The sequence below is a fragment of the Natator depressus genome, chromosome 2 (assembly GCF_965152275.1).
Source record: "Natator depressus isolate rNatDep1 chromosome 2, rNatDep2.hap1, whole genome shotgun sequence".
NCBI classification, from domain to species: Eukaryota; Metazoa; Chordata; order Testudines; family Cheloniidae; genus Natator; species Natator depressus.
In genome coordinates this window covers 230927995-230950662 of record NC_134235.1, presented here as the reverse complement: position 1 = coordinate 230950662, position 22668 = coordinate 230927995, and the positions used below count along the sequence as shown (strand labels likewise).

Below are 22668 nucleotides of genomic sequence, written 5' to 3'. Positions count from 1 at the left end.
CCTTCCCCTTCATGTTAGTCCCCCAGGGAATCCTGGCCATCAGTTCCCTGAGGGAGTCGAAGTCTGCTTTCCTGAAGTCCAGGGTCCGTATCCTGCTGCTTACCTTTCTTCCCTGCGTCAGGATCCTGAACTCAACCAACTCATGGTCACTGCCTCCCAGATTCCCATCCACTTTTGCTTCCCCCACTAATTCTACCCGGTTTGTGAGCAGCAGGTCAAGAAAAGCGCCCCCCCTAGTTGGCTCCCCTAGCACTTGCGCCAGGAAATTGTCCCCTACGCTTTCCAAAAACTTCCTGGATTGTCTATGCACCGCTGTATTGCTCTCCCAGCAGATATCAGGAAAATTAAAGTCACCCATGAGAATCAGGGCATGCGATCTAGTAGCTTCCGTGAGTTGCCGGAAGAAAGCCTCATCCACCTCATCCCCCTGGTCCGGTGGTCTATAGCAGACTCCCACCACTACATCACTCTTGTTGCACACACTTCTAAACTTAATCCAGAGACACTCAGGTTTTACCACAGGTTCGTACCGGAGCTCTGAGCAGTCATACTGCTCCCTTACATACAGTGCTACTCCCCCACCTTTTCTGCCCTGCCTGTCCTTCCTGAACAGTTTATAACCATCCATGACTGTACTCCAGTCATGTGAGTTATCCCACCAAGTCTCTGTTATTCCAATCACGTCATAGTTCCTTGACATCACCAGGACCTCCAGTTCTCCCTGCTTGTTTCCAAGGCTTTGTGCATTTGTATATAAGCACTTGAGAGAACCTGTTGATCGCCCCTCATTCCCAGTATGAGGCAGGAGCCCTCCCCTCAAAGACATTCCTGCCTGTGCTTCCTCCCGGTATCCCGCTTTCCCACTTACCTCAGGGCTTTGGTCTCCTTCCCCCGGTGAACCTAGTTTAAAGCCCTCCTCACTAGGTTAGCCAGCCTGCTGGCAAAGATGCTCTTCCCTCTCTTCGTAAGATGGAGCCTGTCTCTGCCCAGCACTCCTCCTTCATGGAACACCATCCCATGGTCAAAGAATCCAAAGCCTTCTCTCCGACACCATCTGCGTAGCCATTCGTTGACTTCCACGATTCGACGGTCCCTACCCAGGCCTTTTCCTTCCACGGGGAGGATGGACGAGAACACCACTTACTTATGTACCTGAATGTGGATTTAAGAGTCTTTTTAAAAAAAAAAAAAAAAAACAAAAAACGAACAAACTCGTTTTGGCCCAGGTCTGTGATGCAGTGCATGTGTAAACTGGCAGAATTTCTCAAATGTGATTCCTATATAAGCACATTAGTAAACACTTTCCAGGAGGAATCTGACACATCCGTTTCTCCTGTCTCCTTGTTCCCACCTTCTCTGTATAATATCAGTACAACTGTAAACAACCCCTATTTCTAAATTAAAATTAGTCTTACCCAGTTCTGTGAATAATTCTTTCGCCCCTTACTCTACTTTTATGACTTGCATCCTTTTAAGTCTGTATACAATACCTTTTTATCTACGAAGGGGAGGAATACCCTATGCTGTCTGGGAAGCACTTTTTTATATTATGGTTCAAATCCCTTTTGAGCAGCTTCCAGTTAGATGGCTGCTGGAAGTTTCCTTTGGTGCATAGAGACTTGTGACTGCTGACCTGACTTTCTTCCCCCTCTTTCCATTTTTTGTGATTGAGGTGATACTAAAATACTTACTGGCAGCAACAGCAAAATAGGATCACCACAGAGCAACCTGTATGCAAAGTGTTTTAAAGAGCTTCATGAATTATGAATAAAAACAAGCAGATACCACTGGCTGCATACCTAATTCAATAGGTAGAGCCTCAGTACTTATTTAGAAGGACCTCTGGGTTTATCATTCTTAATGCTCAGTGCAAATTAGACTTTTGGCTCATAGTAGGTAAACATTATCTAGTGTGAGTGGGATAATTAAACCTCTGAGACACATTACTGCAGCTCAGACAGAATGCTTACACCAAGCTGAATATAAGTTGAGGAGAGCTCAGAAATGCCAAGGCCTGTTGCCAACAATCAGAATCAAAGAATAAATCCTTAAAATTGTAGTCCAGCCTTCCAAGTTCTTAAAAGCCTGATCAGGGATATGAAGCAGGGATTTGATGGAGACTTTCAAGCTCATTATGGAGACATGTGAGAGTGCTACGTTGTAAGAAGTTCAGTGTTGTTGGGGGCTGCATAATGAGCCAGTGTGTTCATTTCCTGGGTGGGGAAGCTATTTGTTTTCTATGCTGTGTGGGATTGCCCCCTTGTAGATGTCAGGGTTCAGTATTGATGGGCAGGCGCCTCCAGGCCAATTGCCTGAATATACCTCTTTCCCATTGAACTGACATTGCAAGTGTATCCCATTCCAGTAGAAATGGGAATGTAAACTACAAGTGAGCCCCCCCTCCCCCTCTTTAATTTTTAGCGAGTCTTTCAAAATATCTTAGTTAACACCGGCTACCATATTAACAGGTTCTAGCACCAGTTCAGGTTCTAGCACCTTCTCTTCCTCCCCTTCTTGCTCCTCCTCTCTCCTTCCTCTTGCTTATCTTCTCTTTAGTCCTTGTATTATTGTATTCTATTTGTATGTGGGACCAGGATCTGTGACCCCAAGAAGGCAGGTGAGGCTATCAAAATGTCAAAGTCCAGTTTCGACCTAACTATTGAAGCTAGGTTGGGACTTTTTTTTCGGTCCTGTCAGGCCACCAATTTATGCCATACTAAATTGGCTTTTCTGAAGGAGGCCTTTGCTGTCAAAACTTAGATCCAAATCTTGGCTCTCTTGAATTCTTTGGCAAAATCTCTTGTGACTTCAGTGGGACCAGAATTTTGGCCCATAATCTAGAGTGAACAGATGAGTCAGAAGGGGGGGGCCCGGGGGGGAAGACTCCGAAGCGTTGATCTGATCATCTCGCTTATTAGGAAGTATAAATTACATTCTGAAACTTCCCAAAAGGGTAAGTAATAGAGGGAAGTTAATAAAAGTGAGTGAAATTACATAAAATCTGGTATATTGACCATTCTTTGTTCCTGTTAGACTAGAGGTTGCAGCTAAGTAGTACTATGCAAAGTAGTACTATGTGATGAAGACAGATTACTTAAGTCAGTTTACATGTGATTTAATCTAATTCGCTTTTAACTGGTTGATGCAAAGCAAGTAGCTTTATAAAGCTGTCCACAAAGCTAAAAAAATACCCTTGCATTTTCTTTCAGCAAATACGAATTTGGCACATTGTGTGAACGACAGCAAAACCATATAAAAGTACATATAAATCTACAGCATTCCTGTAAATAAGAGTGTAAAGAGCGTCTGGGCTCTTGACTAAAATGCTAAACAAGTGACAAGTTACTGGGCACTGAGTAATTAATGTCTCTGTATAACTTAGTTATTGGTCAACTGATGTAACATTGCCATAAGCGGTTGTCTTGTTTTTTCTCCTTCTTTGAGGTTGCATACACTCCAACAGATAAAGATGAAAAATACGGAAGAGTACACATTGAAGGATGGGGAGGCAAAATCCCCACTGTTTTTAAACTATCTAATATGAGCCAACTATTTATTTCTTTCCAATGCTGCCACACTTATTGCATCCTCCTGAGTTGCTGACTTCAGCAAAATTAAATCAAGTGTTCTTGGGGGAGTGCTTCCTCTTGCTGCAAGTAGTGCCTCTATTTAGTCATTCCTTATTTATGGTAGAGAGTTGATGTGGCAGAAGCCTCTAAGCTTTGTTCATAAGGAAACTGGCAGCATATTGAATGGAATGAAATGGGGAGAAGTGAGAGACTGGGTCTTGAGCGAAGATAGTGAAGGCATGTGTGACATTACACCCGATATTCTTCATGGAAATATGGTTATGTTGTGGATGAGACATAACTGAGATGTACTTTATGCAAAATGGGTCTTGTAAGATACCATTGGAAAGATTATAATTTACTGAATGTATTTATCCAATTTTTATGCTTGATCATTTTCGTATCTGAAGCTGGGATTATTGACCGTGTCTCTGTATTTCAAATATGCTACGTTGGATGAGGCCAAACAATGTTAGTGGCTTATTGAAGAAATGCACACAAGCATAAGGATTACCCCAGGAACTGTGCACAATAGAAACCTCTCAGAGATAGCTCTATACAATGGGAACTGTTTGACCCAGGTCACAGGAAAAAAGCTTTCCAGCAAGTGGGGGGAAGATATAAAAGAGAGAGACTGACATGAGATGGCTTGACTCTCCCCACAACACACCTGAAAACACCTGAGGAACAAAGACTGAACTGAGAGAATTGATCTTTAGCCTGTATATGAAAACCTGGGAAAGCCAAGGCAACTTGTGCCTTAAGAATCTGCCAGCCTGTTTATCACTTGGGGGTGAGAATTTGCTAATTTGTATCCTACCTATCTAGTGTGTCAAGCTTAGTTTGTGTGTTTTGTTTCATTTGCTTAGTTATCTGCTTTGTTCTGTTTGCTATCCCTTGAACCACTTAAAATCTGCCTTTTATAGTTCATAGAATCATAGAATATCAGGGTTGGAAGGGACCCCAGAAGGTCATCTAGTCCAACCCCCTGCTCGAAGCAGGACCAATTCCCAGTTAAATCATCCCAGCCAGGGCTTTGTCAAGCCTGACCTTAAAAACCTCTAAGGAAGGAGATTCTACCACCTCCCTAGGTAACGCATTCCAGTGTTTCACCACCCTCTTAGTGAAAAAGTTTTTCCTAATATCCAATCTAAACCTCCCCCATTGCAACTTGAGACCATTACTCCTCGTTCTGTCATCTGCTACCATTGAGAACAGTCTAGAGCCATCCTCTTTGGAACCCCCTTTCAGGTAGTTGAAAGCAGCTATCAAATCCCCCCTCATTCTTCTCTTCCGCAGACTAAACAATCCCAGCTCCCTCAGCCTCTCCTCATAAGTCATGTGCTCTAGACCCCTAATCATTTTTGTTGCCCTTCGCTGGACTCTCTCCAATTTATCCACATCCTTCTTGTAGTGTGGGGCCCAAAAGTGGACACAGTACTCCAGATGAGGCCTCACCAGTGTCGAATAGAGGGGAACGATCACGTCCCTCGATCTGCTCGCTATGCCCCTACTTATACATCCCAAAATGCCATTGGCCTTCTTGGCAACAAGGGCACACTGCTGACTCATATCCAGCTTCTCGTCCACTGTCACCCCTAGGTCCTTTTCCGCAGAACTGCTGCCTAGCCATTCGGTCCCTAGTCTGTAGCGGTGCATTGGATTCTTCCATCCTAAGTGCAGGACCCTGCACTTGTCCTTATTGAATCTCATCAGATTTCTTTTGGCCCAATCCTCCAATTTGTCTAGGTCCTTCTGTATCCTATCCCTCCCCTCCAGCGTATCTACCACTCCTCCCAGTTTAGTATCATCCGCAAAGTTGTTGAAATGCATTTTGTTTAAGCCCAGTTTATGTAACTTCTACAGGGGGGACAGGAGTCATGCAAATATCTCTTCACATTGAGGAGGAGGGTGGATTTTTATGAGCTTGCACTGTACAGAAAAATCTGTACAGCACAAGACAGGATTATTTTGGGTTTATCTCCCAAAAGGGGTGTGCACGTGAGTACTGGGGAGTCCTCTCACACAGAGCTGACTTCAGTTTGTGGCTGCAGTTGGGGGTGTGTGCACGTGCGCGCTGCAAGAAGCCCGAGAGCCTAGTTCAGCAAAGCAGGGAGAGGGAACCCAGGCTGGTTGAGCAGGAGAGGCTCAGTGAAATCCCAGTACATCAAGTGGCATCCCAGAAGAGGTGTCCAACCAGTCACAGCATGCACTAGTGTTTTTGCAGTAAAAGTGAATGAATGCATTTCTGAGATGCTGTAGAGCTGGGGTCTCAAACATGCGGTTCTTTCATGTGGCCTGCCAAGCTCCCTGTGTGCGTGCCCCCCGCTCCCCCCTGGCCCAGCGTGCCCCTCTGCCTATCTCTAGGCCGGGGTGGGCAAACTACAGCCTGCAGGCCAAATCCAGCTGCAGGATCGCCCCCCCCCCCCCCCCATGGTGCTGACCGAAGTCCCTGTGGCTGTGGGGGGGAGGGGGCACAGCAGAGGGCTCTGTGCATTGCTCTTGCTTCCAGGCACTGCCCCTGGCAGCTCCCATTGGCTGGGAATGGGTAACTGTGGCCAGTGGGAGCTTTGGGGGAGATACCTGGAAGCGAGAGCTACGCGGAGCCCTCTGCTCCTGCAGGGACCTGGTTCCGGCCACTTCCTGGAGCAGAGTGGGGCTAGGGCAGGCAGTCAAGGAGCCTGCCCTGTCCCCGGTGCACGCCGCTGCCAACCCAGAGCCACTCTAGGTAAGTGGTGCTGGGCTGGAGCCTGCACACTGAACCCCTCCTGCACCCCAACTCCCTGCCCTGAGCCCCCTGCCATATCCCACACCCCTCCTGCACCCCACAGCCCAACTCCCTGCCCTGAGCCCCCTGCCGTACCCTGCACCCCCTGGGGGCAGAGAGGGGGCAGAGTTGGGGTGGTGACTTCGGGGAAGGGGTGGGAAGAGGCAGGGCCTCATGGAAGGGGTGGAGTGGGGGTGGGGCTGGGGCCCAAGGGCTGCATCACTAGTCTTCATGTGGCCCTTGTGATCATTTGAGTTTGAGACCTCTTTTGTAGAGAGTCACCTAGCAGGATTGGGAGAAAGGTTGGACATGTAAAGGATACATGCCTAAAATTGTCTCAAGGTTGTGAGCTGGAGTAGCTAGGAAGATGGTGGGAATCGAATGAAATAGAGAAAGTTAGGAAAGGAGATGGTTAGAATACTGCAGACACATTCCTATGGAAAGATGTCTGCATATAGATGGTAATCCACAGAAGAATAGTTGGTTCTCTCAGCTCTGTGTGCATAAGGGAGAGTGAATAATGGACAGATCCTTTATTATGTGTCCCTGAAGTGGGTGGCTGAGTTGGAGCACATTCGGTGACTCCCCATCTCCTACTGTGGCAATGATTTGGGTGGAGTTCATTGTAAATCATCATAATGTGGTAACATCACTACAAATCTGAAAGTGATTCAGGGAACTTCAGTCTTGCCAGAAACTATCCCATGAAGTAGTAGGGAATCTAAGCTGCACAGTGGCTTAAATATATTTTTTTCACAACCTCTTGAAGCTTCATACTTAATTTCTGCAGAAGCAAAGAGCCAAGTTGTCATTCCACTTTAAGGCAGCAGTTAAGGTTACAGCAGATGTACAGGTCAAAGCCGGTTTTAAAAATGGGATGCTCTTTTGGGGAAACTTTTACTGAAAATGTTAGTGTGTGGTGTGGTTTTCTGTGTTTTGTGTGTTTTTTGGGTGTGGGTGGTGTGGTTTTTTTGGTGGGGGGGGTCTGAAATTAGACAATTCAATGAAAAGATTCAACTTTTTAGATTTTTTCCCCCAATCTTCTCTAGTACAACTGGAGAAGCATTGGTCTGTTTTGAAGTTTAATATAGACCACAAAGAAGTGACTCCCTTCTTCCCACATGTTTTTTCTGGATATTTAGTAGTAATACATTCATAATGTGTTAAAAATCATTCTTGATGACTTGCAGTGAACCCCTACTGAAGCTATAAATATCTTTGTGTTTGTCAAATCTGCCTGAACTGGTTCAAGGGATTGAAAATCATCTGAGCAATTGTTTCCATCTAATGGTTTGCAGGAGGCCATTGGCTCAAATCTTGATTCTTTTGAAATCCGTGGGATTTTTCCTATTGAACTTAATGGAACCAGGATTTGGCTCTTATTTCAAAAGCTATTCTTTTGAAAAACACATGTGTATTGCACTCTTTTTTTTTTAAAAGGGAAGTGGGACACTTTTACATTGAAAACAGCACTGCCTGGTATAGGAGCATCTGCTCAAGGAGAGGATGGATAGAGTAATGGTTCTAGAAGACCAGAGCTCTGTTACTACTCTGATTTCAGTGTGTGAACTTGGGCAAGTTGGCCTGTGCATCCATGTCACCCCCTGTAAAATTGGGATAATGCTTCCTACCATATAGGGGAGTTACAAGGTATTAGTATAGGTGGAAATCCTCTGAAAAATGCTCGAAGTACCAAGTACTGTCAGTGTTGGTGCCATGACAAAACTACAAAAAAAGCGGTCGTTTAACTCAATTATAATGTTTTGGAACAGAAACCACATCTGACCCTCCTTGCCCCTACTCCAAAAACCCTAGCAGGCATATCTGTTTTGAATCTGTATTAAGAGACTTATACCACTAGCTCCCAGTTGTGTAATGCACAAGCCTAAATGTCACATTAGCTTTAACCCAAACAATAACAGAACAGAGAAATTTCCCCTGTGTTTTATGAGTGAAGCTTTTGAGAATTGTACTAACCAAATTCTGTTGGGGTAACTGACCCTTGGTGCTACATATTTTCCTCAGACTGTTTTTGTATAATCATGATGTTGAACAAATTTTTTGTTCAAATGACTAAAATGTCTATCTGTTGAATAACTGAAAATGAAGAGCAAACATTTTGTCAAATGACTCCAGTTGCTTGCTGAAATTGCCAGAGAAATAAAAGGTTTTCACTTTTTCCCATTTGACAGCACTCAATCTCTCATCTAGTTACTGCAAATGTTGTCTTTGTATCATGTTCTTATTGCCTAACTCTCCAGTCCAGAGTCACACACAACTCCTCAATAAGTGTCTTGTTTAGGTAAGGACTATTGGATGAGGCCATACTTGGTACCATTGAGGTGCAAGTTGTGCTGACTACATTAAACCTGTCCTGTGAAATGTATCACTGTGGCTGCCGCTCCACCGTTGGCAGAAGTGTTGGGAACCTGTTAGCTTTTTAACTACTGTGTTTAACTCTGCTGATAGCATGTATAGATAGCACAGTGGTTTAAAATAATGGTAACCTGTCTATATTGCCAATCTTGCCATCACCAGTGGAGTTGAACCAGTGGTAGCAACTCTGGTTCAAACGTAAAACACATTCAGTATACCTGATGGTTGACCAATAGCATTATTTTTAGTTAAGACTTTTGGTGGTATTTTGAAAATTTCTTGGATCCCTTGGCTTCTGCCAAAACGTGCTATGGTAGTGGTGATCTACTCTCTACCATTAACCATTTTGATTAGATTAGACTTCATTCTTTTTGCTGCGTGTTGCAGAGAGTCCTCTACTTCAGAGTCTTTTTTTCTTTAATTCCCCCCGCCCCTTTCATGGAGGTTAGCATGCCCCCAGTAACTGCTAATGCTTTCTATTAAACCATTGCTAGAAATTAACTTTTAATGTAAAAAAGGGTTGACTTCTCTGACCCTGACACCATCCTTAAATAGTGTCATTGCCCCTGAATATTAAACAAAAATGTAGAGGCAAAAGAGTTAATGATGCAAGGTTTTACGAATGATACTTAAGCAAGCTGAAGTCAGGAAATGCAGGGCTGAGGTGGAGTGCAAACTGAACTCGCATTCCCTGATTTTTGCTATGCTTAATTTAAACTTACTATTGCAAGGAATGTTGTCTTTTTCTTCTCTCCTTTATTTTCAACTTCTTTAAAGAATAACAAACAAGGGCGGGGGAGGGGGGACAGGGAGAGAAGAAATCCAGAATTGAAAGGAAGGTTTAGAATAGAAACCTTCCCCCAAAAGCAAGTGTAGCTGTTGTGATTAGGTGCTCTATAAATCAATAATTATAAAGAAACTTGCATTCAGAGTAGGTCATCCTTCTGATGAGACTTCATTCCTTCCCTGCGCATTTCACTTTGTTAGCAGAAAATTCCTCCTTTGGGAGGGACCGGGTAGGTATGAATTGCTGCTCTGAAGGGAGATTAGGGGGCTAATCTGTTTAGTTTTGAACCTCACACCCTATTGAGGCGTGGTGTAGGGAAAATTCACACCTCTGCTTCTCATATTGCTTATATCTAAACACGCTTGAAAAGGCAAATATCACCAAGTGCATCATTGTGCTTGTGTTGGCTGTCTTCTCTCTTCTTTCCCCCACCCCCCCCACCCCTGGGAAGATGTTGTGAGTTTGGGAAGTGAGGGTTAAGCTGGGTGGTGGTGGAGGGGCATGTTACCACAGGTATTGGGTGAGGGTTGTCATGGGGAGGGAGAAGCAGCACAAGTGTAACTGCAATGACCACTGGGATACTTGATACTAGTTTTCTTGCAGGGTGAAGTCTGAGGGAGATTTTTATTCTTTAGACCAGGGTGGGCAAACATTTTTTGGGGTGCAGGAGGGTGCTCCAGGCTGGAACCAAGGGGTTCAGAGGGAGGGAGATCAGGGTTGGGGTTGGGGTGTGGGAGGAGGTTAGTGGTGCAGGCTGTGGTTGGCACTTACCTCAAGCAGCTCCCGGAAGCAGTGGCATGTCCCTTCCCTGCGCGCTTCCCCCCCCCCCCCCCTCCGTGCAGAGGTGCAGCTAGGTGGCTGTGTTGTCCAGTCTGCAGGTGCCACCCCTGCAGGTGCCACCCCTGCAGCTCCCATTGGCTGCAGTTCATGTAGGAGCCAGAAGGTGGGACATGCTGTTGCTGCTGCTGCTGCTGCTTCTGGGAGCTGTGCAGAGCAGGGCAAGCCCCGAACCCCGCTCTGCAGCTGGAGTGCAAGAGCGGGGCAAGCGCCAACCCTGCTCCCTGGCAGGAACTCGAGGGCTGGATTATGTCTGACATGCCGGCCGCGGCTGTGCTTTGCCCATCCATGTTTTAGACCCTCCAGCCCCTCCACATATGTATGACTCTTGCCTTAGTTTGGGACTGCTTCCCCAGCTGAAGAAAGGTTTATCAAATGCTCATTGGAACAGGAATAATTTCACAAAGGCTCTTGGATGCAGGAGCCTTATGTATGCATGTCCTCCTGACTCTCTCTGCGCGCTCTCTCCTCCCCCACTGTGGGATAAGCAGCCAAAACAGCTGTAGAGTTGGCTTCATAGTAAAAAAATTTGTGCACTGGGGGACACCCAACTGTGGGAAAATGCTTTTCCCTTTTTTAATTGGCTTGGGTACTGTGAAGAGAGAAGCTGGATTTCACTTGTCAGGGGAATTGGAAGCTTCTCTCTGGAAGTGAAGGATAGGGGAGTTACAAAAGCCCTGCTCCAGAGAATTGATACTAGTAGTGTTTCAACTTAGAGAATCACTTCTTAGCATAGACCATCTTTACTTAAACAAAACCATCATATGTTTTTAGCGTCTGGGTGTTTGGTTTTTTTCCCCTCTTCATGTGAGTTCTTGCTTGATGTAGACTTGATTGTGCAGTCAGAGCAGTTACTCAATCAGGCCTTTTGGGTGAATGATATTCTAAAAGTAATGTTTTGTACTCCTTTCTTCTGGCCTTACAAAAATTAGATCTCGTTTGTTGTTTTTTTTCAGGCTCCCGATAAAAGGAAAGCATTAGAAGAGACCAAAGCATACACAACCCAGTCTCTTGCCAGTGTTGCTTATCAGATCAATGCACTGGCCAACAATGTACTCCAACTGCTGGACATTCAAGCGTCCCAGCTGCGGAGAATGGAGTCCTCCATCAACCATATCTCCCAGGTAACATTTTACATAGGGAATTGAAATGCTACAAAAAAACTAATAGTTTGGGGACCTCGTCATCTAAAAACTTTACTGGGGTTTTAACCCACTTGCACTTTGATGGGTCTTCATCTTGGCAAAAGTAAAAATGTTACTGTGAGTCTTGTAACTTTTCCTCTAGTAATGAAAGATTCTGTTTGTTCTGCCTCTTATAAATAATGGTTCTAAAGGTTGAGAGTTGGGTAATTATAGTGTCTTTTATTTTAATAATCCTTAACTTCATTAGTTTTTCTGTGGAGTTAAGTTTAAAAAGCACCCTTTCAACTCTAGCTTACGAAATCTGCTAAAATAGTAAAATACATAATTAAAATAAGCTAGTTTTCTTTCTCTATCAGAACTCTGAAGAGAAGAGTTCACTCACTGAAGCTTCTAATCTTTGGATTTTAAATGAAAAATAGGGTGAGTCTCCTATTCTAGAGCAAAACTGAAAGAACTCTAAAATATTTATTAGTAGCAAGCCAATATTGTCTAAAGTTCCTGTTGCTGTGACACTATTAGCCTCTACTGGAAGGAGTTTCTAATTCATATCCCAGCATTAACTTATTCATGTAATCAAATACAGTTAACTCAAATATGGAATTTGGGTTGTGTCTTTGCCATGACTTTGGGACTCTCCATGAATTACATAATACATTTTTTGGTGGTTTTTTTTTCCAAGACCAACCCATCCCCTTTTAATGTTTTGTAACATTGAAACAGACAAAATGAAGCACCCACCCACCCCCAATGCATTATTTAAGTTATGGACTGTCTCTTGCCTAGCTGCTTCCCTCTGTCTCTTCCCACATCTTTTCTTCACTCTCCCTGCCACTTTTGTATGTCTTGCTGAGGAACCAACAAGATGTTGCTGGTTGGTGGGAGCAGTTTGCAGTTGCCACTGTTGGAATGGCTACTTGGCAAATGTGGTCACAAGGAGGAAAAACAGAAGAACACTTCTAAATGTGGAGTATTTCTGCAAGTGAAGAGCGTTTGAAAGGTGTGGCTAAGACCGTGCCAGAACAGCGGGGGAGTATTCTGAGCTCCTAGTTTTGGCCTACTTCAGCAGCAGGATTAGTGAATCTGCTGTTCAGTCAGCTGAAAATCATGTGAATAATTGACACAATATTAGAAATATTCTCAAAACCCCCCCCAATCTTGAGCCTGTGAGAGGTGATGGGTCCATGTGATGTGCATCTAAAGAGTAAGTGGGGGCTTGATAGGTGAGGCCATAGGGATGGTAGGAAAAAGCAGCACTATGCTGGTATTGTCAAGACAAAAGTGTTAGTTTTTTGGGGTTACAGAGTGCAGGAGGGAGGATGGAGAGAGTCTAATCAAACACTTCCAGTCCTTCAAAAAGGTCTGGTTCTTAGGAGTTAGTTGTTTACCCAGCCGTAATTATGTATTCACTAGGTAGCTTACCCAATAACAGAAGACTATGGAATGACAGCAAGGTCTTGTTCAAGTCAGACCTTTCCCATATACTAAATAAAAAACTTAGTTTTTGGAAAAACAGATTTTGAAGGTCTCTTTTAAACTACTAAATACTTCTGTGTTTGTGGGGATTTTGAAACCCTTAGTTGGCCAAGAATCCCATATTAGTTGTATATCTTTCCTGACCACGCACTTGCAATCAGAACTTTTCTTGTGTGACTTCTGCTTCCTCTTCTCTCCCTTCCCTCCCCCCTCCAATCAACTTCTGGTTGAATTGAGCTTACAAAATGCTGTGGAGATTGATTTTAAAATCTTCCTGCTGAGAAGGAGCTGCACTGTACACTGCTGGAGGTGATGGGACTTTATGGAATATGTAAATACACCTTGCAAATAAAAAGCCTTTCATAAAGTTGTTCTAAAACATTTGCTTAGTTCTTAATACGTATTTTGTATGGTTTTTTAATATTGCCAGATTTAAAAAGTGTCTCTAATTGTCATCTAACTACTAGAACTAAAATTGCTGTAGATATGTTTCTAGTTATATAAAGGATTTGGAAAGACATTTCTGGACCCTCAAATCTCACTTGCTTCCAAAAAGAGGAACTGAATGGGGTATAAAAATGTGCTAACCTTCTATCTTAACATTTTCTCTTTCACTGCCATATACAGAATACCATGCTTTCATAACTTTTGGACACTCTCATGTCATCTAGAACAAATTACTGGTGTGTAAGAAAAGCAGTTCCCAGGTAGTATTGGGAAATTTGTGTTTAAACTGAAATTGTTGATATCTCCTTGGTCCATTGATAAGACTAATAGTGTAAAAGCTAAAATATTTGATACTTGCACAAAAGGTGTAACCCTCTGTACTATTTTGCGTTTTGAATTGAAGGCACTATTCCGAATGTATTGAGTCACCTGATACATGAACTGTTTGCTAAAGACTGTGAACAATCAGTGCTTTGTGGAGCTTTGCAAGAGTCTTTAGCAAGATCTCTTGTAGTTTCCTTGGCTGTTGGGTCTTTCCTGAAACTAATCCCAATTATAAAGGAATCTTTTCAGACTCATTTTACAAAATTAAAACTAGATACCAATGATGCAAGTTCAAATGTGTGTATATGTGTGGCTGTTTTTTTAAAGGTTTTGTTCAAATTCAGCTCTTCAGTTATGTATTTAAAAAAATAAAACACCACACTGTGCAGTCCCTTACTGCCAATTTCAGAAACGGGTCTTTAGAATGTCTTCACTTGCCCCACTTGTATCACTTTTGAATATTTCCATTAAAGCAGATCAGATGTATGTATTTAAATTGGATAGTTTTCTTAAGTTGGTTGGAAAGACAAGGACCAGAGCCAGGCTAGTGGGCATAGGACATGCATTGTGCAAGCTTCTGCACTCAGCTTTGCAAACGTACCTCAGTCATTCTCAGCAACACTTCTGCTAGTCATGCGCTTCTCTGGAGCATTGCCAATCTGTAGCTCCATTTGTAAAAAGGTATGGTTCTCTAGTTATTCTGTTCTGTGGGCAGATCTCCCCCTCAGTCCCACACAACACACAGTGACCATGTTCTTTTCCAGTCCCATGCATGTTTCTGAAGTTCTGTAGATCAGTTTGAATATTGGGCTAGAGCATTATCAAAGTGTCACCTGCCTCCTTCTAGACTTTTTGGGTTAAACAGCCTGCTGTGTAATCTTGACTTTAAAAAATGGTTAAAATATTAGCATCTGTATTAAAGCTACAGGTTTAAAATAAGCCTTAATAAAATATTACAGTGAGCTGTCTTCCCTGTAAGGAAGAGCCATAAGAGTAAAGTGCACAGTTTAATATAACAGCATTTCTGAAGAGCTGAGTTGTGCTCATGGAGAACTTGATCACTTATTATGAAGCTTCAGTTTAAACTTAAAGGCAAACCAAGAAGAGGGCTTTACACAAACAGATAAAAGCCCTATTTGAGTGAGACTTGACAGATTGGGCTTCTCAGAGGCTCTTCAGTGAGCTTCACTGTTGCTGCTTGTTGCACTTGACTATGGAGATATGTTTATGGAGTTTTGTTTTAACCCTTGACACCTGCTTTGAGCTTTGCCACATTATTCCAACCCTTTCCATGGATGCCAAAGTAGTAAATGCAAAGCTTGCCGTAGCATCTTTGGAGATGCTTTCAAAGCCCTTCCAATGCAAGGGAGTCTGTCTGCCATGATCACAGTACTAAGCACAGGGCTGGCTTGAGGATTTTGGGGAGGAATAGTGAGATGACACTTTTGGGACGCACCCAAACTTAAACTTAAACTTTTTTTTACATTTGTCTGTCTGTCTTTAGGTCCCCATCCCACAGACTTTCAGCTGTAGAGGCAGCGTCCCGCTGCTATATTTCTCTCAAACTTAGTGATTGGTTTACTTGGTTTTATGTTTTAAAGGCTAATATAAATCAATCTTCTCAAAGGAGAGCTAAAATTTACTTATACTTTTTCTTAAAAAAAAAAGTAGAGACTCTCTTCTAGTTTTTCCCCAAAAATAACTGGGTCCCTTGGCTATGGGCTTTGGAGACCAAAGGGCAGCTCTCATAAAGGAAACTCTTTATTAGCGAAAACACTACATGTTTTTGCAAAAAGTTGGGTCTCTGCACTGTCCTGAATGGGGCTTATTTTGTGGGGAGTATTAATATTTAGGTGCACACACGCACATAAACACACTGTTCTCTGGTTGTCCTGGTTTCTCTCTTAGAAACAGAGGCTAGCATAAGAAATGCACTTAAGATGGAGAACTTTCAACCATTGCATTTCCACAGACTGAATCTGGCTCTCTTGCTAAGAAGAGTTGGGCTGACAGGGACATCCTTGTTTACTGTCTCAAAACTAAAAAACGTAGCTTATCAGAGCTCACATGTACGCAAGGGCAGCTGCAGTACTGGGCGTAGCAACTAGTTTCTTTCCCCCCTGAATATAAACAGTTTTTAAATAGCTCATTATTTAAATCAGTGCCTATTGAAGTGTAGAGGAAGAAATAGTCCCTTTCAAGAGATAACATGTAGGACCAAAAAATAAAATTAAATTAAAATTCAATGCTCAAATTCTTCCCCTTGACTCAAAAGCTGACTTCAAATGTGTAGATATGTGACAAAATGGAAACTTCTGACAATGTAGTTCCCTGGGCTATGTAAGAAATAACTAATAGTTCTTCTGATGGCATGAAAAATGTTGAAAGCTTTTAGAACTAGAAATTGAAGGCCCAGATTTAGTTTAAAAGAATAGTGCCTGTTAACCTCTATTTCATCATTTTGTGTACTTGGCTTTTTACTCATATGGTGTTCAGACTCCTTCTGTTTTGTAATGTTGCCCAATTAAAGCCAGTAGCACTAATGGAACACACAGATGCTATCTTTTTCTCCTCAGACTCTCAGCTGTTGGCTTGAGCTGTCCTGCAAATGACATAAATGCTTAGAGGTTGATTTTTCATTTTAAAGTATGATCAGCCAGGATTAGTGTGGACTTTAGGTTACAGGTAATTTCCCAAGAGGTTCCAGGACTTTATAAGCCTACCCAAATGTCCAAAACCACTCCAAGCAGTAGCAGATTAGGCACTGATCCACTGATTTGTGGATCTAAGTCTTGGCTGTTGGGACATAAAGCCCAGCTGAACTTAGATTCTTAGACTCTGCTGGGAGTGTGCCAGAGAGGAGTGGAACAGTCCCACAAGAGATGGGAATTTAGATGAGGTTGAGGGCTGGTTTTAGTTGTACTTTTGACTCTTGTATATTTGAGTTAATATGTGTTGGGTATGATCCATGGTATAGAATTAAATTCAAACACCCAAAGCAGCAAATAGTAGGAGGGCAGAGCATGTGACACACCACCTGCTGCTGTAGCTGTGCTTACCATGAATAGCAATGCAGTGACTGATATCGGTAGTTCTGAGGGCATGTCTACACTTACCTCGGGAGTGATCAATCCAGCGGGGGTTGATTTATTGCGTCTAGTGAAGACGCAATAAATCGAGCGCTCTCCTGTTGACTCCGGTACTCCACTGGAGCAAGAAACGCAGGCGGAGTCGACCTACCGTAATGAAGACAGCGCAGTAAGTAGATCTAAGTACGTCGACTTCAGCTATGTTTGTTCACGTAGCTGAAGTTGCGTAATTTAGATTGATTCCCCTCCCCCACTGTAGACCAGGCCTTAAGACCCTTATCTCCGGAAAGATGAATGCCCACCACTGCTGGAGCCTGAGGAGGTGGTTCTGACTGATACGCCACAGCTCCTCAAGCCACCCTCTGAGGCTTTTGCCCCAGGACCCGACATTGGGCCAGAGTTATTTCCTGAAGGGGAAAGGATCTCACTTTACTCAAAATCTGTGTATACCACTTTTTCTGGTTTTTACATGGAGGAAGGACTTTGTTTCCTCCCCATCCCTGAGTTAGTATATGTATGCTAGTTTGATTTCAGTCATACCATCAGCCTTTAGGTACACAAGCTTTCTCTATCCACTTATTTAACTAAAAGGGGAAAGCAAGGCGTTCTCCATTCTGGACAGCTTCATGATGTTAGAGGATATTGGTGTGTGAGAATTATAAGGGAAAAATTGAATCTTGTCTTTTTCCCACCAAATGAGTAATGGTGGGATTGCATGCCAAGTCAAGAGATTCACAGTAGCTTCACTCTTGTCTCAGAGGCACTGATTTCTATATCTGCAAGGATTATGATCGGACAACGTATGAACACAGAAGCTAGTGCATCACAGGGCCTTGCCACATTTCTCTACTGCAGACATGACTACCTCTATGGTTCCCTCTTGAATGCCTCTAACTCACGTCAACACATTCTGTTCTATATAGGGTCTCCTACCCCACATGTCCAGTAAGAGTTTTATCACCAAGAACAGCACCTCTTTGGTTGATGTTCTCTTGGGCTAGTTGGACCGGGGAGCGGGTGGACAATGGACACACAAACTTCATCTGTAGCTCCTGCACTGTTTGGGGAAAATCCAGTTTTTCTTAAAATCCCTCCTCTGGCACAGTAGTCACCATGCACATCTCTGAAACAGCATCCACTGACAGTATGAATCCAGATTGGTTTCATACTGTCAGTGGATGCTGTTTCAGAGATGGTAGATAAATGTTTGGGTAGCTTCCACAGCACAATTGGTGCTGGCTTCTAAGGTGAAAGGGTATTTGTATTATGGCAGAGATTTCTATTTATTGTCACATTGTTTGTTCCTTCTCCAACCCACCTCTCTAATTAGGGCATATTACGGATTTGGTAATTGTTCCTGCTAATGAAGTAATCTTGATGTTGTCACATACCGAGATGCCATCTGGAACAGTGAGGGGTTGTCACTGCCTGCCTTGTAATCCTGGGTGCTTAATTTACTCTGCTGCTGTAGTGCCCTTGTCTGGATGCTCCCAAACAGCATACAAGCCTGCACTGTGTTAAACAACTCTGACTCAGCAACTGTGAATCCAGCAGCCTGGCAAGATGAACTCAACACCCCCAGTTCTGAATTTTCCTCAAACTATGTGCTCTGCAATATGCAGCCCTCCTCTGGACCACTGGGAGAGAGTGTAAAAAAAAAAAAAAAAAAAATTTTTTTTTAAGATACAGTACCCAGCAGCTTTCCACATTAACTGGAGTTAACATTCACTTTAAATCAAACACAGCAATGGTTGGTTTAGATGAAAGAAAAACAAGTTTCCTAGGATTTTAAGTGTGTTCAGGTATAAAGAATGAACTTAGAAATGGTTACAAGCAAATAAAAGTGACAAGTGCTTTCTAGAGAGTAAGACTACCTTAAACCAAGACTGTAGTTTTATTAAGATTCTGATCATTCTGCTTTACAGCAAGATGGCTGCCCAGCCCTTCTGCTCAGGATTTCCCATAAAGTCCAAAGTGTTCTGTTCCTGTGCCTTCTTAGGTGAAGGATAACATGAGGTTCTTTGCTGCTCTTTTTACTCCTGAGGGCGTTGTGCACCAAAAAACTGAATTGTGCGCACTGTATTTTAAAACTCTGCAAATTTTATTTGTCAAATAAATGTGGAGACTCCAGCATGGCATTGGGAAGCACAAGCCATTGGCTACACAGAGGTGGGCAATCACTTGCAGCTCTCTCCCGCCCCGGGACACAGACTCAGCGGTGAGGCTGCATCCAACTCTGACGCAACGCAAGGACTGGGTCTGCCCCAGAAACACCTTAGGTCCCTGCCTATCCATGCCAGGTGCACCAGGTATGGGCTGGCAGGCTCAGCAAGGCAGGATCCAAGAGTGGAGGGGCTTAGTTTGGGGGATCCAGATATGGGTTCAGAGGGTTCTGTGTGGGGCAGATTGGGTGCAGGTGTTTCAGTGTGGGGATCTGGATGCACAGGAGCTTGTTGGGGGATGTTTCTGGGTGCAGAGCTTCCTGCAGCTGTGGGAGAAATCTGGGGGTGCGTCTGACCCAGCCCCAGATTCTGTGTAGGGGAAGAGGAAGTCCCGTCCTCTTCAGCTGGGACTAGCAGCCGAGCCTGGTGCTGGGTAGGCGCCACCAACCAGGTCTTCCTCAGTCCCTGCCCCACAGTGATTTACCTCTCTGCTGGCTGCCCTGGGCACCTGAAACATACTGCTGGAGAGGGTTGCAATAACCACTCTTCTGGCTTCCCTGTGAAAGAGTCATTTTTCTGTGGGGGACATAAATTCTACACATGCATAGTGGTGCAGAATTCCCCCAGAAGTATAGTTTATAGTCTAATGAATGTTTGACAGATTCTTTGGGAAGTTCTTCCCCTCCCTCCCCCCATGAAGTTCATTCAAGCTGTGAGAAAGGAGGCATGGAGCCTCCTGGTGAAGGAAGTTCCATGCTAGCTTCTTCCACTGCTGGTGTTTTCAGGAACCAGATCAATTTGCATTTTAGCAAACTCTTCCCTTTGCCATGATGTGAGTGGTTGTCTCCTCCCCTTTTATGTAAATGGCATTCCCATTGTCTCTTAACGTACCTTGGAAATACCTTCCACGTGGCAGAACCACATTCCTTTGCTTACAGCAGGGTAACTTCACTCCTGCCTGTGAGACACACTTGAATAACATAATTTTCAATATGTTTGTATTTCTGAATTTGTCTTCCATGTAGTAATAGTAACTAGCCGTATATTAACTTTGTTGATCTCTTATTTGACACCTTTTTAAAGGGAGGTTATGGCATTAGTGAGCTGGGGTACACCAAACTGGTCAGACCTACTGAAACTTACCACTAGATACCAGTGAGTCCCTTGTTCCTTGCCATGCCATGATATAGCAGAAGGTTACATGGCGAAAACTGTACATTACACCTGTTTCTCCACTGAAGCTCTATAAGCTTTTGACATATTTCATATTAAAATCAAAAGGTTGATGGAATCTTTGGTTTTCTAAAATCAAAACCAGAAGCCCACTACCATGAGAATTGCCCTGAAAGGGTGTTAGCTGGTAGGTTTTGTGCAGCAAAGGAATTTAAAGATTCCATAAACACCTTTAATCTTTAATGAAAATCTCATCTTTATGAGGCATTCAGTTTTTGTGGTTTCCTAAACATGCTTTTAAGTCAAAATATTACTCTTCAGTTGGTTACTCTTTCTTCTCATGCATCTGATTTGGCTGTTGCTCAAAATTAATTTCCCTTCTACTTCAAGTCTTTAAACAAGTGCTTTTCAAATTTGAACATTATAAACACCAGTAGTTTTATATTGGCATGGTGTTTTTAATAAACTTTATAAATGGTTGTGATATGGGATAGGGGAGGAAGGAAATGCTAGGTACCAAGTGAGTGAAATGAGAACGTACCCAGTGTGCTACTGGACTTTTTAACAAATATCCACAGTATACCATGCAGTTAATCAGAGGAGCAGTATATCTTTCTTGTGCTAACTACAATAGTCTTATGTTTATGCCGATCATTTGGGGGGAGAGAGAAACCATTTTGTAAAGCAGTTAACACTTATGCATTACTATATCATCCAAAATGACCACTCTTCGTGACCTGTTACTCAAACAAGTCAACGTATGCTATCAGATGTTTGTGGTCTGAGATGTTAGTAGTAAGGAAGTATATGCAGGGATTTCTGTTTGCACAATTAAAAAGAGAATTCTTTAGTCCACCCTACAGGATGAGAAATACTTTTCTGGGAATTTTGACTACACTAAAGAAAAACTATAAGTTACTATTGAAGTAATGTATTACAGGCATCATGATTCCTGGAAAAATCATGGAGCAGGGCCTCAGGGAAACCATTTTAAAGCACTTGGAGAGGAAGATGACTAGAAACAGTCAACATGGATTCACCAAGAGCAAGTCATGCCTGACCAACCTGATTGTCTTCTATGATGAGATAACTGGCTCTGTGGATATGGGGAAAGCAGCGGACGTGATGTATCTTGACTTTAGCAAAGCTTTTGATGCGGTCTCCCACATTTTTGCCAGCAAGTATTTTAAAAAAAAATATGGATTGGGTGAATGGACTGTATGGTAGGTAGATAGTTGGCTAGATTGTCGGGCTCAACGGGTAATGATCAACATCTCGATGTCTAGTTGGCAGCCAGTATCAAACTGAGTGTCCCGGGGTCGGCCTTGGGGCTGTTTTTGTTCAACGTCTTAATGATCTGGATGATGGGAAGGATTGCACTCTCAACAAGTTCGCAGATGACACTAAGCTGGGGGGAGAGGTAGATACGCTGGAGTGACCTAGACAAATTGGAGGACTGGGCCAAAAGAAATCTGAGGTTCAACAAGGACAAGTGCAGGACTCTGCACTTAGGATGGAAGAATCCCCTGCACTGCTACAGGCTGGAGACTGACTGGCTAAGCAGCAGTTCTGCAGAAAAGGATCTGGAGATTACAGTGGACGAGAAGCTGGATATGAGTCAGCAGTGTGCCCTTGTTGCCAAGAAGGCTAATGGCGCATTGGGCTGCATTAGTAGGAGCATTGCCAGCAGATCGAGGGAAGTGATTATTTCCCTCTCTCCTGCACTGCTGAGGCCACACCTGGAGTATTGTGTCCAATTTGGTCCCCCCACTACAGAAGGGATGCGGACAAATTTGGAGAGAGCACAGTGGAGGGCAACGAAAATGATGAGTGGGTTGGGGCACATGACTTATGAGAAGAGGCTGAGGGAACTGGACTTGTTTAGTCCGCAGAAGAGAGGAGTGACAGGGGATTTGCTAGCACCCTTCAACTACCTGAATAGGGGGTTCCAAAGAGGATGGAGCTCGGCTGTTCTCAATGGTGGCAGATGACAGGAGAAGGAGCAATAGTCTCAAGTTGTAGTGGGGGAGGTCTAGGTTGGACATTAGGAAACGTTATTTCACTAGGAGGGTGGTGAAGCACTGGAGTGGGTTACCTAGGGAGGTGGTGGCATCTCCATCCTTAGAGGTTTTTTAAGCCTGGCTTGACAAAGCCCTGGCTGGGATGATTTAGTTGGTGTTGGCCCTTCTTTGAGCAGGGGGTTGGACTAGATGACCTCCTGAGGTCTCTTCCAACCCTCATCTTCTGTGATTCTATGATAAGAAATCGTAGTGTTTTACAAGGTTGCCTATATCTCATACCATAGTTATACTACTGTTGAATTTTTTTCTTACATTTTATAAAATCAAACTGTCCTTGTACAATAATTCATTATATATGAACTCTTGTGATATGTTTATATCTGATGCTGGCCGCATTTCGCACAATGATTCTGGTGAATTCACTATTAATGAAATCCAGAAATATGAAGAAGCTTAAGGTAAATAAGGCGCAACTGGGCCAACTGATCTTTTGTCACT

At 43.4% G+C, this 22668-nt stretch overlaps 1 protein-coding gene across 8 annotated transcripts in view; it reads left to right on the top strand.

The window, feature by feature from the left end:
- The window catches only part of ABI1 (abl interactor 1), a 127278-nt gene that overhangs the window by 37441 nt on the left and 67169 nt on the right, over window positions 1-22668 (top strand). For all 8 annotated transcript variants that reach the window (XM_074946121.1, XM_074946120.1, XM_074946115.1 and 5 more), the window contains exon 2: window positions 11293-11460. In XM_074946121.1, the coding sequence (XP_074802222.1) occupies window positions 11431-11460 (30 nt within the window). In that variant the 5' untranslated portion in view covers window positions 11293-11430. The remainder of the gene's footprint in view (window positions 1-11292; window positions 11461-22668) is intronic.